Source organism: Trachemys scripta, chromosome 7 (assembly GCF_013100865.1).
Source record: "Trachemys scripta elegans isolate TJP31775 chromosome 7, CAS_Tse_1.0, whole genome shotgun sequence".
Lineage (NCBI taxonomy): Eukaryota > Metazoa > Chordata > Testudines > Emydidae > Trachemys > Trachemys scripta.
This window is the reverse complement of record NC_048304.1, coordinates 47,111,940-47,128,677: the sequence shown is the minus strand read 5'-3', so window position 1 is coordinate 47,128,677 and position 16,738 is coordinate 47,111,940. Positions and strand designations below refer to the sequence as shown.

The 16,738-nt window shown below is 53.4% G+C and overlaps 1 protein-coding gene across 2 annotated transcripts; it reads left to right on the top strand.

Annotated features, from left to right (window-relative positions):
- The first annotated feature begins 213 nt into the window (after positions 1-213).
- RRP9 (ribosomal RNA processing 9, U3 small nucleolar RNA binding protein) lies at positions 214-14,232 on the top strand. 2 transcript variants are annotated; one of them, XM_034777030.1, is made up of 15 exons: positions 214-352; positions 891-973; positions 1,888-2,003; positions 5,624-5,691; positions 7,018-7,059; positions 7,756-7,882; positions 8,731-8,855; positions 9,605-9,697; positions 10,008-10,108; positions 10,710-10,844; positions 11,630-11,692; positions 11,779-11,924; positions 12,935-13,014; positions 13,355-13,428; positions 14,034-14,232. In XM_034777030.1, the coding sequence occupies exons 1-15, from the start codon at positions 275-277 to the stop codon at positions 14,134-14,136; spliced, it is 1,434 nt and encodes a 477-aa protein (XP_034632921.1). In that variant the 5' UTR covers positions 214-274; the 3' UTR covers positions 14,137-14,232. The 2 variants fall into 2 exon arrangements, with proteins under 2 accessions (XP_034632921.1, XP_034632920.1); XM_034777029.1 differs by having other exon boundaries at positions 11,779-11,936.
- Positions 14,233-16,738: the final 2,506 nt, after the last annotated feature.

Below are 16,738 nucleotides of genomic sequence, written 5' to 3'. Positions count from 1 at the left end.
GCAGCTCAGCTCACCAACAGCAGACGGGGGTGGGGGGTGGGGGGGAGGCAGCGGAAGATTTGTCCAATAGGAGGGGGAGGCGGGGCAGGAAAGGGGCGTTAGCCCTGGAAGGAACGCGAGTACGGAGGGGTGGACCTGTGGATAATTCCAACCAATGGAGAGGGAGCTGAGGGCGGGGCCGGAGTGGCTCTGCCCAATGGGAGGGATCTAGGGGCGGAACTAGAGCGCCACGTGCAGCTGGCGCTGAGCAGCAGGCTGGGTCGGAGGCAGCAGCATGGCGGCGTCGGGAGCTAAGAAGAAACAGCAGCAGCGAGCGGCCGCGGCGGGGGGAGCCGGGCGCAGGCGGCGCAAGGTGGGGGCGCGAAGAAGGGCGCCCATTGGGGAGGAGATCGAGGTCGATTAGGGCAGGAAGTGAGGAGCTGGTGGGGGAATCGGGGACGGATGGGCGGCGTGGGGCAATGGGGCAGGCTGGGGGAAACGGGGGACAGGGGCTGGGTAGGGGGAATGGGGCAGAGGGGCTGGCTGGGGGAAGCGGGGGGACAGAGGGGCTGGGTAGAGGAAATGGGGCAGGGGGCTGGGTGGGGGAATTGAGGGCTAGGGGGCTGGAGGGGTTGGGTAGGGGGAACGGGGTGGAAGGCTAGAGGGGTTGGAGGGAACTATGGGAATGGAGGTAGGTGGGGGGCTGGGGAGAATGGGGGAGGAAGCAAGGATTTCCTAGGCTGGCTAAGGTAGTTGCCTATCACTTTTCCTCTGCTTATTATGGACTGGAGGTGACAACATTGTGGGGATCCTAGGGTGGTTGCAAGGAGTGGGCTCTCCCTGCCCATTGCCCGCCCCCCCCCCCTTGTTGCTGTAGGCAGGATGTACTGAAAGAGGGTTTTGTGCTTGAGGTCCCTGATGCAGAGGAGAAATCCTGGCAGAAAGCTGGCTCGAAGCTGAATGAGGAGATCTCCAGCGACTCCGATGCAGAGAAGTAATGCACTAGCCCCCCTGTGGGTGTTGCCCCAAAGGGTCCCTCAGATAGCCACTCTGCAGAGCAGAACCCAGGAAACATCCCTATCCATGCACACCCCTCCTTCCACTCCAAGGTGCCCAAACACTGTAGAGGTGAGGGCCATAGAAATAGAGAGAGATCCCTCCTCCTGGGGTTCAGTGGGGGGAAACAAGGTGGGACACCCAGAGCTCTTCTTTTGTATGCTTTTCCTGAGATCACTGTGCAACTTCCTACAATCAGGAGACAGTGGTTTCGGGGGCCTGTCCCAGACTGGGGAGCAAACTCCCCAAGGAATTAAGGACCATCACCACAGGGTATATTTAAAAAAAAATCCCAGACCACTCCACTGCATACACTTCTCCCTTTAGGAGGGGAGGAGAGAATAAGCATATGAAGATGTTACTCACATTGCTCAGCTGGAAAGCACTCAGATGCTACAGTGATGAGCATGGTGTAAGTATCTACATAGACTAGAATCTGGCTCCATGGTTCTATGCAGGCTGTTCTATCCTGTTCATTTGGATGGATTCTTGCAGAACTATAGTTAGTTACAGTTGCACGAAGCATTTTGTTCCAAGCCAGACTTTCACAGTCCCTCTCACTTAAAGTGGTGGGGGCCACTGTTTCAGAAATGTGGGGTCTAATACTAGGTGGTGGGGACCCTCTCCACTAATTACAAAGAACTTGCCCTTTTATACACTTTTAAATAAAGTTGAGTGGGGCCTGTTTATTTCCTTTACTGCTGTGCATGAGTGTCCCTCCGTACACAGACTTCAGTCCAAAAGCCGATTTTATTGACTGGATACTAGACTACAAATGGTCTATAAAGTAAAAGGTGTTATGGTTGGAGGAAGAGACCCCCTCCCATGCACGCTCCCTCTCTCCCCCTGTAGCCCTACATTTGGTGGGAAGCGGAAGAAGGAGAATGAGGCAGAAGAGATTGAAGAGACGGCACAGGAGAAGAAGCTGAGATTAGCCAAACTTTACCTGGAGCAGCTTCGACAGCAGGGTGAGTATTCGGCTGGCTGGGCAGTGCAGGGGATGCTATTGAGGAGTGAGGACACTAGTAGCTGTACCTCAGCCCTGCTGCTCTTCCTTATTGATTTGAACACAGGAATTGTGCTTCTTCCCTGCTACTCAGGCTTCAGTGCTGTAATGAGTGGACTGCTTTCGCTAGATGAAATTTGCTATTAAGCACAGACCCCAAAGAAGAGGCAGTCTAAACTCCTTGGGGACAATCTAAATAGTTTAATGCATTCTCTAGTATATAGAGAAGTATAAAATTAAAAGTGACAAACATGCGGTGTCTCCTACTCCTTGCTTGCTTACTTTCCTAAAGGTGGTGATTCAGCATAGGTGACCCAGTCGCTACACAAATCGAATCTACAGTTTGTCTTGACATGTAACAATGGATGTGTTGTCTGTGTTCTGAGTAACTTGAAAGAAAAGCTCTGAAATGCTTTCTTTGTCATCTGCATTGTTGTGTCTTGAAGCTTGTAAGTCATCTGCTATGTAAAACACTCTCTTTTTTGGATAAAGTCTGCCACAGTTGCAGAATAAGCTGCTGGTCTCTGAGTACATCACCTGAGGTGTCAGGCCTTGCCTAGCCTGGGACAGGATTCTGCAATTCTCCTACTCTTAGACCGGGCTACTATATCCTGTGTATCAAGGCTGGTTATCCTGCAGGTGTGATTGAGTTTGGCACCTGCAGTTCTTCTGTTTAGGAGTCTGATCAGCGGTAATGTAAGATAGTGGACTTACGGCTGGAGTTCCCCCGTGTGGATCGGTGTGGCATAGCATCTTTTTCCTCATTTAGTGCCCCCTGGTGACAGCTGGTCCAGCCCTGCAGGGGTCTCTTCTCATGACATGGCCCTCTGGTCAGCTCATGCTTTAGTCCCATGTATTTTGGGGTAACAGTGTCACAGGTCAGAGGTACCAAAACTCTTCCACCCTTCCCAGGGTTGATCCTCTGCTGGCTTTGCCCCCGTCCCAGGCTCTGCAGGGCTTTTCCTCTCTTACAGAAGGCTGCCTCCCCAGGCTTTCTCCCTGATGGTCTGGCTCCTCCCAGGCCACTGACCCTTAGGGCTTCTTTCCTAGAGTCTCTCTTCTCCCTGGTCTGCTTTAAGGGACCCCTTCTCCCCCCTACCCTTGCCCTTCAGGAACATTTCCAGGACACAAGTTCCTTTCTGCAGGCTCCTCTGTGATTCCTCTCCCAGAGAGTGGAAACTTCCAGCAACCCCTCTCCTGGGGCTCCTGCCAGATTTCTCTCCTTGAGAGGATTCCTGAACCTCCTCCTAGTCTCCCCACACTCTAGTCCCACAGAACAACTGCAAAGTTTCTCTCTCCAGCCCCTTCTGCTCAGGGCTTCCCCTCTTTTATAGCACCATTAGCTGGGCTTCATCTTCAGTTAAGCCTGACCCACCCTCCAGCTGGGTTAATTGGCCTTTCCCTGCCACAGTGACCCTCACAGGTGTGCATAGTGCCAAAACAGGCTCTTAAAACCACAATTTCTATGCTGCAGTAGGAACAAAGCATTGGAGAGAGAGGATTATAGAACAGAACAGTCTAGACACATCTGCCTTGTCTAAAGACTTACAATCCCCTACTGTTAGCCTACGCAGGCCTGACCTCTTCAGACAACGCACCGGGTGCCTGTCCCAGCCTGTTTTTCCCCCTCCCTTGAGAGAGGGTTCCTTTTTAACCCTCTGGCAGCTTTTTTACTCTGTTCCTGCCCTTCTGGTCAACAGTCCTGTGGGCTCAGCAGGAGACAGAGCCAGAATCATGAAAGCACAAAGGCCTGGCATTGTCCTTAACAACTCTCAGGTGTTTGTGGAGTGGTGGCTTAGCTCTTCTTCTTTGCTGCTGGTTTTCCCAGATTGCCCTGTTGATCTAACTGGCTAGTCATACAGTGAGCACCCCAATAACCAAGCCAACATACAGAACTTGTAAATTACAAAGCAGCTCCAAATCTTGTCATCCTTCAACATCTCACTGGGGAAGCACAAATAGGGTGTCATTAAAGGATCTAAACTAGGCATGTGCCAGGTTTAAAAGACTTGAAAGATCTGCTAGTGAGACTGTGCTGTTATTCATAGATTCCAAGGCCAGAAAGGGACCACTATACTCATGTAGTCTGAGCTCCTGTATAACACAGGCCAGAGAATTGCCCTGAAATAATTCCTGTTTGAACTAGGCCGGCTCTTTTAAAGTACACTTTATATCCCCCATATATAGGATTGCCAGTGATGAGAAATGCACCATGACACTTGGTAAAACTTTTCAGTGGTTAATTACCCTCCCTGAAAAATGTACACCGTATCTCCAGTCTGAATTTGTCAACCGCTTGTACTTTATCCTTTGCATGTAATGGCAGTAAAAGACTTTTTTTCTTTTTTTTAAACAGGTTAAGGGTAAATCTAGATATCCTGCTAGGAAAACAAGCTAAGTACCAGTCTCACTGAGACTAATATAACAAGAAGGCAGTGTTACTACTGTAGCCTGTTCTGGGGAATGCTTCAGAGGGAGTGTAGCAGTTAGATCAAGAGGCCTGGATTCTGACCTTGGATCTGCTGCCAACTTACTGTGAGATGTTGGGCAAAGCCGTCCCTTCTCTGCACATCCATTTCAATGCTTGTTAAAGTGGGGACAATACAGGAGTCATGGGCATGATGCAGTTCTAGCTTTCAGCTGCATTCACACTAAGGCCTGGCTCCATTTCCCATTCAGCTGACAAAATCACCACCTAACCCAGCAGGGAACTGACCCAAAATAGGAATTTGCAATGGCAGGAACATCCCGAGACACTAGCAGCTTTAAGATTCCATTGCACATAACAGCAAGCACATCATGTTTTCCCAAGATTTCTGTGTAGTGCCAAAAGATGCATAGACTATAAGCTTGGATCCTACAATGCCACACTTGTCATAAGAACCTCTATAGACTAGAATGACCCAGTGAGGAAGTTTCAGGTGTGTCGGTCACACCTGCAGCACCCCCTATCCAGCTGTTTTAAAAATAATCCCCAGAAAAGGATATAAAATCTTTTATGCAACCAGATGAAGCCCTGAAGTATGCTCAGGAACTGCTTATAGCATGGGCACAGTGATAAACTCTGCCTTAAAGTGGTAATGCAAGAGCTAGAATGCTTAAGTTTCCACATGTAACCCAGGGTTGTGAGTTCAATCCTTGAGGGGGCCACTTAGGGCTCTGGGGCAAAAATCTGTCTGGGGATTGGTCCTGCTTTGAGCAGGGAGTTGGACTAGATGACCTCCTGAGGTCCCTTCCAACCCTGATATTCTGTGATTCTATGTTGATATGGGGGATGTGTGGTCTGCTGTTGGCCAGGAAACTACCGTAAATGAGACTGGGCCCGATGATCTGGGGTCTAAGTCTGGAGCAGGAGGGCTGACCAGGCAGTCACTGGGGACCAGCTCCCCATGTATTTGCATAGTTAAAACCCTGTGCTAATATTCCGATGTGTAGTTCCTTGAGGGCTGTCTGCTGCTTGCTCCTCTTGGAGAGGAAGCTCTGCTAATGCAGGAATGTTCATTGCTTCAGTTGAATGCCTTCTTGCTGTGCATGCGGTGCTCCATTCCTAATGTGCTGTCTCTGTGCTTGTGTCTTGGGCAGAGGAAGAAAAAGCAGAAGAGGAGGCCTTGGAAAAGGACTTGGTTGCTGGCCGACTGAAGGAAGATGTGGTGAGTAGGCCACTTGGGGGAGAGGAGTTAATGGATTCAGGGGCTCCTTGCTTGCTGACGTCTTTTCTTTTGAATTGTGCCTGCTTCTTCCCTTCTGATGCTCCTGGAGCCCTGGGGATTTCCCCCCTCTGTCCCCCCCCACCCCAATTCCTTTCAGCCTGCCTTGAGGGCTTGTCTCATGGCTACAATCTCTGAGACGAGAGTGTCTGCTCACTCCCACGCAAACGTGCATTTGACTTTTACTGCGGCTTTCGTTAAGTGGCCAGAGCAAAGCTAAGTCTCTGCCTTCCAAACATCCCCCCAGCTGGGGAGAAAGTGACTTGAATCTCTGCATGGAATTTCCCTCTTTTCCCCCCCCCCCTCCCCGTCCCAAATCATCTTTCTGATTCGCACTGATCTATGGCTCTCTGAACCTGAGGGAAACCAAGCAGCTGCTCCATGCATGGGAACCTAGTCCTCTGCTAAGCAGAGAGGTAAACACACCCATGGGCCTCTTTGCATATTCCTGTTTAAACCATCAGCATTCTTAAGGTGCCCATCACCTGGGTTGCCTAACAACACATGTATTGGCTTAGTGTTAATATAAGTATTGGGAAGGTATGTTCACTTGAATGTATTGTACTCTCTCCACAATTCTGCCCACCCTTGTCAAGTATCCCATAACACCTTGCGTTCGGATAAGTATGCTTTGGCTTAGGAAGATAGGAAAACGATCAGGATCAGCACACAGGAGTGTTTCCTCATAGCAAGAGGTAGGGAGTAACTCTCTCAGGCTACTACTAGAATGTCCCAAAGAAAAAAGATAAGACCATGCAAACCACAGAGGTGCCTTCACGGGCCTAGTACCTGGAGTGCATGCTCTCAGAACAAAGCGGTAAGGGGGTACAGCATGGTACCAGAAAAACAACATAGAAAGCTGATTGGTTAAATCCAGTTTCAGGTGCTGTACACAGCACTTCTTGTAAATGGGTAGGATATAGAAAGGTGGCTTTAGGGTGGTGGCTTTGGGAGCACATCTTTGGTGTAAGGTGAATTTAACACTTCACGAGAGCTTCCCAGAGCCAGGTTCGATATGATATTGTTCTTCCTGTCCTATACTTTTTATTGTCTTTTAGCAACAAGCCTGGGTGACATTGGTTATTTGGTTTTCTGGAATGTATTTCAGGCCGAACAGAAGCGTGGTCAAGCAGTTGACTGTGCAACTGAACAACTTTTGTATCTAAATTGTCCTCATTTCACATCTTGTAAGGGCAGAATAGTCTCCACTATGCAGGGACTGAGTGCCTAGGGCTTTGCTCATGTCTAACTGCCTCGTACTTTCAACAGCTTGAACAGAAGGGAAAACTGCAGCGACTGATCGCCAAAGATGTAAGTTTGCAAAGCTTTGCATGAACAGTTCTGTTTCAGAGTTGGGTAGGGGCAGGGAGAGGTTGCTGGCTGCCCATTCTCCCTTTGAGAGGGGGAGGGGAGAGGGTGTCTCATTGTCATGTGATCCCTTTCTGGACTGGCTCAATCTCCCAGCTGTCAGATCGACTGTTCTCTCACAATGCAGGCGCCTGGGACGAGCTTGCTCCTAGTTCAGTTGAAAATAACAGCATTTGCATGTTAGGGCAAGGTGGCCCTGCACTAACCTGGGACTCTTGTGGATCCAGGTTTGCTCTGTGGAAACGTGGCCTAATGGGTAGAGCACTGGACTGGACGGCAGGAGATCTGGGTTAAATTCCATGCTCTGCCACAGACTTCTTGAGTGACCTTGGGCAAGTCATGTGGCATGTTTGTGCCTCAGTTTCCTATCTTAAAATGGGGATAATAGCATTGTCCTATCACAGGGATGTTGGTAGTGCTCTGTTGTTGGTAATGGGGGTGGGGGAGGGTATATAAGTACCTCTAAATATTTGAAAATCTTGACCTTCTAAAGTTGGGTGCTGACAGCTAGATCTTCGAGGTGCTGTGCTCCCACTGAAGTCAGTGTGTATCCCATCACCAGGGATAAAATAGCTCACAACCCCATGCAAGTTCTGTGGCGCCGGAGCACTTTGTTAATGAGGTGCTGTGTGTGAACAGTTGCAGCCTCCAGATACAGCAGCCATCCGAGTGCTGCGTGGTCACCAGCTGCCCATCACCTGCCTGGTCATCTCTCCAGATGACAAGTGCATCTTCTCAGCTGCCAAAGACTGCTCCATCATCAAATGTGAGTTGTTCCTAGGCCACCTCCCCTCTTAGTCCAGTGGCTTGCAGGTTCCAGCATTTCCGAAGACAGTTGTGAAGAGCATCCACCCCCATCTCCCGGCAGGTGCCGTGTTCACACATTATAGCTATGCAGGGCAGGCTGTCAGAGCTTGTCAATTTCTAGTTTTGCTTGTAGCCTCCTCTTCTGAAGGGAAGTCTCTTGCTTTGTTACAAGCTAGATTTTAGTGCTGGAGCTGCACTGACCCTGCAAGCAGGATCTAACTCTTCAGAAGTGTCCACTAATTTGCGGGGGAGGGGTGTCCCTCAGTTCTCGAGTGCTTAGCTCCAAACACCTACACCCCTGTTTTCCAGAAGTGCCATGCACACGCAGCTCCCACTGCCTTGGAGGGAGGAGAGAGAAATGGGTGCTTAGATCTTAGGGGCCCAAAATAAGTTGACCCTCCTGAAAAAATGAGTCTCGGTCTTTAGCATTCACAGTAGGATAGAAGGCACTGTTAAGTACAGCGTCAGCTCTGCCCTCTGGCAGCTTGCTTTGGGCTGGTGCAGGAACTCCATTGTACTGTTGTGATCCTCCTGCACCTTGCTCTGAGCAGATGTGGATAGTTGGTATCGCCTGCCTCATTACCAAGGAGTCCCCATTAGTGGAATAAGATGGGTGAACTGGGACCATCAAATGTGCCTTGCATGCTCTACTTCCTAACCCTCTGGGGAGGCGCTGGCCCTGTCTCTATGGCCCTTGGCTTGCCAAGAGGACATGCTGGCCAAGGCAGCCCTGCTAGTCTGGCTAAGAAAGCCAGAAGCTTAGCCCTGCAGAATCAGGCAGGAGGTGACCGATGCAGTCTGCTGCAGGGGATGTGGAGAGCGGGAAGAAGTTGCACGTGATCCCTGGAGGGAAGAAGGGGACAGAGGCTCAGCACGTCTGCCACACAGCACATGTTCTCTCTATGGCCATCTCGTCAGATGGAAAATACCTGGTAAGGAGGAACGGCCAGGCTTTGCCCTCTCCCCTGCTGGCTGGCTCACCCTTGTTCTCTAGTCATGCAGTGAGAGGAGGCTCTTGTCATTGAGTTCTTGGCACACGCTGTCAGCTTTCTGCTTCATTGCAAATGCTGGACCCCCTTTGATCCCCGACCCTGCTGCCCGCTCACCGTCCCTGGGCCCCCCTCGGAGCTGGGTGGGCTGCTCTGGCAGGCAGAGCTGGGCACTGCCACCCTCCAGAGAGGATACAGGAGCTGCAAACAGCACATCAGCTGTGAGTGCATGGTACACGGCTCGTCTGGTGAGACCTTGTTGGGGGAGCTTGCTCTGACAGAAGCAGGGTCCATCTCCGCCCCAGTGGCGAAATGCTGATGGCTGCTGTTCCATGATTGGGACCAGTCACCGGCAGCACACACAGTATCACCGCTGCCTCTCTGGCCGGCTGCATAGCTGGATCTCACCAGCCTTGGGCTCCAGCGTTGGCTGTGGTGCTGATGGGACCATCCCGAGAGGAGGAGGAAGGGCAAAGGCTGTTTGCTCTGTATGCTCTCCAGGGGAAGACAGTGAGCCGGGAACAAAACCAAGGGGTGGCTAGTGGGGAATCCCACTTCCCATCTGGCTGAGACCTCTCCCTGTGGGCCTCTGAAATGGCAGCAGAACATAATAGTGCAGCCACACAGCCCGTTGTGATGATATAGACCTAGTTAGGGGCTGCTAGTGAGAGTGTCCTCTGTCTCCCTGCCAGGCCACAGGAGACAGAAACAAACTGATCATGATCTGGGAGGCTGTCACATGCAAGCACCTGTATAAATTCACTGGCCATCGAGACGCTGTGACGGTGAGTGGCTGGAGTGCTGGGGCCATGTAGCTCAGACACAACAAGGCGGCTTTGAACACCTGATCCTTCCACGCTGACTTGGGAAACATATCTAGGCTCTGACTAAAAGTCAGGGAGCCCTTTCTCCACGGGAATCCTCTTCCCCCTTTGCTGAGTGCCTTTCCTCTGAGGTGCTGAGCTCGGGATGGGTGGGAAATTTGGCTGCTTCCAGGGCAGCCTTTCCTTAGGGTAGTCACCTTGGAGAATGCAGTTCTGGATCGGCATTAAAGCCACTCTTCTGTATTTAGCACCTGTCTCTCCCCCGACGCAGGGCTTGTCGTTCCAGAAGGGCACTCACCAGCTGTACAGCGCCTCGCACGATCGCTCTGTCAAAGTCTGGAACGTGGCTGAGAACGCCTACGTGGAAACTCTGTGAGGACCCAGTTCTCTGTGCCTTGGGGCAGGAGAGCCAGGGCGGCTGAGCTGGGAGGATTATGTGGCTTTTGGGGTGACCCTGGAGATGGAAGACTGGGATTCCTGGGCAGGGGGCTCCAGCAGATTTGGCCCAGCAATGCATTTGGCCCCCAAGCTGTCCTATGGTCGCTGCTCAAGGCTACCCTGCCCTTAACAAGCGGCCCATTCAGTTTGGTGGCACCCATAGTCAGGCTCACCTGATCGGGACCCCTCCTACTGCATCAGTAGCTGTGATGCGGCCGCAGCTCAGAAATCTCCTGAGGGCCTGAGTCATTTGTGCCAAGCGTGGTTATCTGAGATAGACGTCACCACATCTTCTACCAGCTGTGTCTGGTGAGAGGCCAAGTATTCTGTGGGGGTGGAGGCCTGGTGTGCTGTAGCCACAAGCCCCCCATCCAGGAGAACCAGTGATCAGCGTCGGCTATGCAGTGGTGGGAGATGACCATCGAGGCTGAGAATGCAGAACCTGTGTGGGAAGGGATGTAGAAGGTGTCAGGCTGGGCTCCCTGGGTTACTGAGACTGGATCTCATCTTCTGCTCGGTTTGCTCCCAACTCCAGGTTCGGGCACCAGGATGCGATCACGGGGCTGGACAGCCTGAGCCGGGAGTGCTGTGTCACGTCAGGCGGGCGAGACGGCACCGTCCGGGTCTGGAAGATCCCTGAGGAGTCTCAGCTTGTGTTCTACGGGCACCAGTAGGTGTGGGCAGCAGCCCCTGCAGAGGGTGGTGAGGGCTGTTGGGCGTCTGCTCCGCTTAACTCACTTCACCTTCCATGGCAGCTCCTCTGCCAAAGCACAATACCCGTCTGGTGGTTGCCAGCAACTGCCCTGGTCTGTTCTACCTCCCCTCCTCAGCTCTGCAGCCCAGTGTCTTGTCAGATGCCTCCCAGCACCTGCCTCGTGCATGGTTATCGGCCACACCTGTTGAGCTGGTGGTGGCACGTGCTACCTTGCCTAGTGCCTGCAGGAGTGATGCAGACATGCTAGGTGGGGGAGGCTGGCTGTTGGCCATCCACAGCACTGCACCGTGCATGGGACCGCTCCTCCCGGCAGCAGCTCCTGGAAGCAGCTCAAGCCAAGCTCCCATATCACAGTGGTGCAGAGTGGAACTAGGCCAGCCAGGCTGAACCACAGGGCAAGCGGCTCAGCCGGCAGGAGGACTCGTCCAGAGCGTTCATGCCAGATTCCAGTGGGGGAGCAGCCAAAAGGGGAAATGTGCCCTTCTGGGAGGTGACCTAGAGAATGCTCCACCTCTAGGGGGCTGCCTGTTGCAGTGAGGGGCTGCCAAGGAGGCCTGTTCTGAAGCATGCTGAGTGCCACCAGCACAGTCTCCTTTGAGGGGTGGTGTTGGAAGCCCGGTCTGTGCTCAGCTCAAGTTCTGGGGTTACCCTTGCCTCTGGTGCTCTGGCACCCTGCAGGGTAACTTCCCAGGGGGCCCATAGCCACAAATCATTCTCCTCCTTCCCTCTGCCCATCTTAGGGGCTCCATCGACTGCGTCCAGCTGATCAACGAGGAGCACATGGTGTCCGGCGCGGACGACGGGTGAGTAACCCTGCTGGAAACATGCTGGGGGTGCTGAAGGCCTGGGCTCTGGCACGTAGCCTCATCCGCTCCACGTCTCACAACAGGTCGGTCGCCCTTTGGGGCCTTTCAAAGAAGAAGCCGCTCACGACGGTGAGGCAAGCGCACAGTAACCACGGCGCCCAGGGCCTGGAGCAGCCGTACTGGATCTCCTCAGTGGCCACCCTGCTGAACAGTGACGTTGTAGCCACAGGTGCCTCGCGCTGTGAGACCCTCGCTTTTGCTGTTGCTTTGGGACTGGGGCGGGGAGGAAGGATGCAGTACTTTGCAGGCCCCTGGCAGCTGGGCGATCTTGGCTTCCTCCCTGGCTCTGGCTTTGGGCTTCCTGCCTGCAGCTTGGGCCAGCACTCTGTACAGCTGGGACAATGCCTGTCTCGTGGGCGGGGCCGGGTTACTGTTTGAAGTGCTCCAAGGGGCTCAGATGGAAAGCGCCCTGGACGGGTCATTCCTCAGGCTCCTAACTTCTCTCTTCTTCTGGGAACCTGGCTCTGCTTTCCTGGCAGCCCCGGGGAATTTACCCACAACTGGCCCTATGCTGCTCTCAACTAGCCCAGTCCCTGCCACTCCTACAACTCCTACCCCTGGCACTCTCAGGCTTGCCACCCTGGCTTAGAAACTAGCTGAGGAGTGGGGAAGTCCTGCTTGGATGGAAGGGAGTGGTTTGGGGCAGGCTGGGAGGAGGGAGGGAGGGCTTGGTTTGAACTTGGATCCATGTCACATACAATAAATGACTGGTGAGCTCGGAGCAAGAGGTAACTGCACTTGGGGTTCTGGGGACATTGGCTGGGCCTCTCCAGAGAGCCACAGCCTTGTGACCAGTCTGTCCCGTGTGTAACTGGCAGGAGATCGCTGTGTCGCTCTCCTCTCTGGTTCTGACTTGCTCCCCCAGAATGGTGAGGATCCACCGCCACCTAACCCCAGGCAGGATGGTGTTTTCCCCTGAAATAGGCCAGCTTGCTGCTCCAATTGCCCAGCCAGCAGCTTCAGCTTCCTGTGGTCCCCGTTGTGTTGGTGGGGTGGCAGGGAGGGGGAGCTGGGCTGTGTGGGGTGCCGGTCGTGGATGCCAGCAGGGCTTGGTGTGGTGGCAGGGCCATGGGCTGAGGGAGACCACTCTAGCTTGGATCGGTGCAGAGCATGGCGGGGCCTGGGGGAGGCGCAGGGCCTGGCCGCCCAAGGCCCTCACATTCTGCTCTGTGACCACAGGCTCGCACAGCGCCAGCGTGCGGCTGTGGAAGTGCGGTGAGGGATTCCGAAGGCTGGAGCCGCTCTTCGACATCCCCCTGGTAAGAAAGGGGCGTGGGCATGACGGCTCCCCGTTGGCAGGCGAGGCTCATGGGAGCGGATGTTTGGGGCTGAGGAGAGATGGGAATTTCCCTCTTCTGTCCAGCTGGGTTCCCCTTCCCCAAACAAGTCTGCTGTGCAGGCTGGGGTGAGGGAGTGCAGGGGTCCAGAATAAGCCCACAGGGGCTCCCTCCCATCTGGTGTGTGAAGCCAGTGAATTGCTGAGATTAAATCCCTTCTTGGCCTGATCGAAGTTGCATTGCGCTAATGGGAGCCCTGTCCCGGCAGACTAATAGCTCTCAAGCCTGCGGTACTGGCCTCATGCCTTTTCCTCTCTCTCAGATCGGCTTTGTCAACAGCTTGAAGTTCTCCAGTGCTGGGGATTTCCTGGTTGTTGGGGTCGGACAGGAACACAGGTACCGGCCTCGATGCTAGCTACATGGGGTCCCAGGAGCTCTGGCCCAAGGCCCCAGCCGCTAATCCCAGACCCTCTCCCAGCCCTTGTGGTAGTCTCTCTGCAGTGTGCAGTCTGAAGGAGCTGGCAATGGGGCAGAGCCTGTGCTGGGGACTTAGAAAAATCCAACATTTGGCATTAGACTCTTCTTCAGCTGGGAAGAAGGGTCTGTTAAATGCTGGGAAGGGGCAGCTTTCGGGGTGAAGCATGCGAGGAGTGGGCTGTCTAGGAGGGGAGGGCAGAAAATGGCACTAACCCTCTTAAAAGCCCGGCTGGCACTGGTATGAAACTCCTCCTGCCATTGCTCCAGGGCAGCCTTACTAGTGACTTGCTTTCTCCTGGGGGAAATGGAGACATATCTTCCCCTTCTGTAGACCAGAGATGGCACATTTCAGGTGCTGGATCTCTGCAAAGCACTGCAAGAGCCCCTGGGAGGCGCTAGAGCAGTGTGAAGCACTGGGTGCCAGCACCGGGACCCTCTGAGGAGGGAGCTCAGCTTGGCACCAGGTGGCTTTCTTGCTGGGGAGTGGGGGAAACAAAAGCTCAGGGTCTCTCTCTCGTGTTCAGGTTGGGCCGCTGGTGGCGAATCAAAGAAGCCAAGAACAGCATCTGCATCATCCCGCTGCAGAGGACGACGGCTGGCAGCGCACAGCCAGCTGACGGCTCCTAACCCTGCTCCCCTCTTGCATACAGTCGTGTTGCTCCTAGAGCTTTGTGAGACTCTTGAGTTAAAACTTTGCATTAAAAGCAAACCCCCTGTGTAAAACCCTGCTGTCAGTGTCGGCCTGTCTACGGCTCGGATGCTTTGTCACGTGCGAAACCGGAGGCAAGGACGACCTCTCGGGCCAGTTGCAGGCTGGGCACAAGAGGAAAGGGAGGTGTAGCATATGAAATGAGACGCCCGGGCCACAACCGGCAGCCAGACGGCAGAACCTGCTCCAAAGGTGTGAGCAGCTGAGACCTGGCCTTTTTCGAGGGGGGGGAGGAGGGGGAGAGATGGACATGCAGACTAAGCCATGGCAGCCCCAGTCTGACTCCCTCCCTTTCCAAGAACAGGCCAGAGCCACTCACTCAAATGGCCCATGACCTTCAAGGGCACGTTGCAAGGGGCAGCCCTATCTCTGCCTGCTGAGATCCCATGAAGAATTCCCTTTCTCTACAGATGTTGGAGCTTGTGGCAGGTCCTAGCATTTTCTCTTCCCTTTTGTGCTTAGCCTCAAGGATGGGGCAAACTTCTGTGGGGAAAGCTGAGTAACAAGCAGTTGTGCTGCTAACTGTAAGTTACCCCCAGGCTAAGTTCTCGCTTAGCGTGTGTGTGTGCGCTGCCCACACCGAAAGTCCTGAGTAATCACAGCCCTGTAGATTCCACCACAAGAATCCAGACCTCAGTTCGTGTGTGTGTGTGTGGGGGGGGGGGTTGTGCAGCAGATCTGGAGAGACTCCTGCCTTTATTCAAACAAGGAGACAGGCCTCTTATGCATCTACGTCAGGTGCAATCACAGCATGAGCCCTCCCTCGTTCTGATCAATCTGGCGGTGGGTTTGTTTTTGTTTTGCTGTCCCTCAGTCTCGGTGCTGCAGAGCTTGGGACTGATGATGCAGATCTCCGTTGTAGGGAACATCAAGGGAGGTTTGGAAGCTACCGTTCATGGCTGCTAATGTACTAAAGTTCAAGTGTCATGCGTTTTGTCTCGAAACTTGAGGCATTTTGAAATGTATCTGTGCTAACAGCAGCTGCAGCCTTGGAGACTGAATTAAGTGCTGTCATGTCTGTTTCCACCTGGGATCTGTCTTCAAGAAGAGCAGCTCTAAACTGCATTTTGATCAAACTGGAGCTTGCAGTGGGGGCTAGGCTGTTTGGTGCTAAGCTAGAAAAGCAGGACCATTAAAAACCACCTCCTGTAGTTAAGATTTTAATCTCAGCTGTGACACTGTGTGTTTTGTTCTTTTAAACAGAGCTGTTCCTTAAAGCCTTGCAGGCTACTTCCTAAAAGCTGTGACTGCCTGCATGCTGCTCTTACATGGGCTTTCGGCTGCTATTCTCATGATCTGAGAGCTGATGGCTGCGCTAGCTTGGGTTGTGGTTTTTTTATTTATTTATTGCAACAGTTCTGCTCCTGGACCTTCAGGGATAAGTTCAGCTCAGCCACCTATGCCAGCTCTGTTCCTGTGCATCAGCTCTTATGACATCTGTGTCTGCCCAACTGCATTGACTCTGCCTGGCGTGGTACTGTACCTGAGCTGGGCCTCCCTGCATACTGCATTGGGGGAATGAACACCAGTGCTAAGAGTAAAACAAGCCCTAGTGTCCCTCCCCACAACCTGGGCCAGAGGATCACTGAGCACAACGTCTGGTAGAGACTAACTGACGTCCTAGCATTTGCCCTGCTACAGGTCAGGCACAACCTTGGCCTGAGGTCTTACCTGCCTTAGCCAAACAGTGGCTTCAACTTGGCAGTGGAGCTAGCCCTGTGCCATCTTTGCTACTCCCAGCTCCTGGCTGCTGCACACGTGGCAGACAGCTGTGTGCCTTGCATAGTGGGGCAGTGAGGAAAGCTCATTAGAGAGAGAGTTAGTTGTCTCCAGTTTAACAGGCAGATATACAGAGCCTGACATGGAGTGCTAGCCCTCAGGGAACAAATGGAAGTGTTCAGTAGCTCAGTTCACTCCATCCTTGCAGCCAGAGGCCACAAGCAGATACTAGCATCTGTTTAGGGAAGGAAAACCTAAGGAGGGGGAGGGAAGTGATTTCCTTGAGCTACAGCTGTAGTCTCTGCTGTGAGGACTCAGTCCAGCCCTGAAAGGGCTCCATGCATCCTGGGTTGCAGCCATGAGCCAGGGCCTGCAGGAAGGGGCTACTGGCAGATGTACTGTGGGTGGCGTCCACCCCTCTCCCCTTCCTCTCCATCCCCAGCAGGGGAGCAAGCTAGCTAGCTCTGGCCTCCCCTGGGGTTGGCCTGGAAAAGTCACTGCTTTTAGCATGAGTATGGGCTCAGCAGCCTGCCCTTGCTGCCAGGGCAGTGTTGATTGGGGGGTGGGTTGCATCTCACTGCTGAGGATTGCAAGCTGGGACCTGAAAGCTGCCTTTAACAAGAGTGAATCAAACTTGGTGAGACAAGGGCTTTGGCCTCCAGCCTGGAAGGGCACAGGTGCCCCTCTGCTAGGGATAAGCAGAGCCCTGGTGGAAGCAGTGGCACTTGTCACGGTTGCATCTCCTGGTGCCAGGCCAGGGTAGGGCAGAGCTCTGCCCCAGTGCCCTCTGCTGAGCAGTAC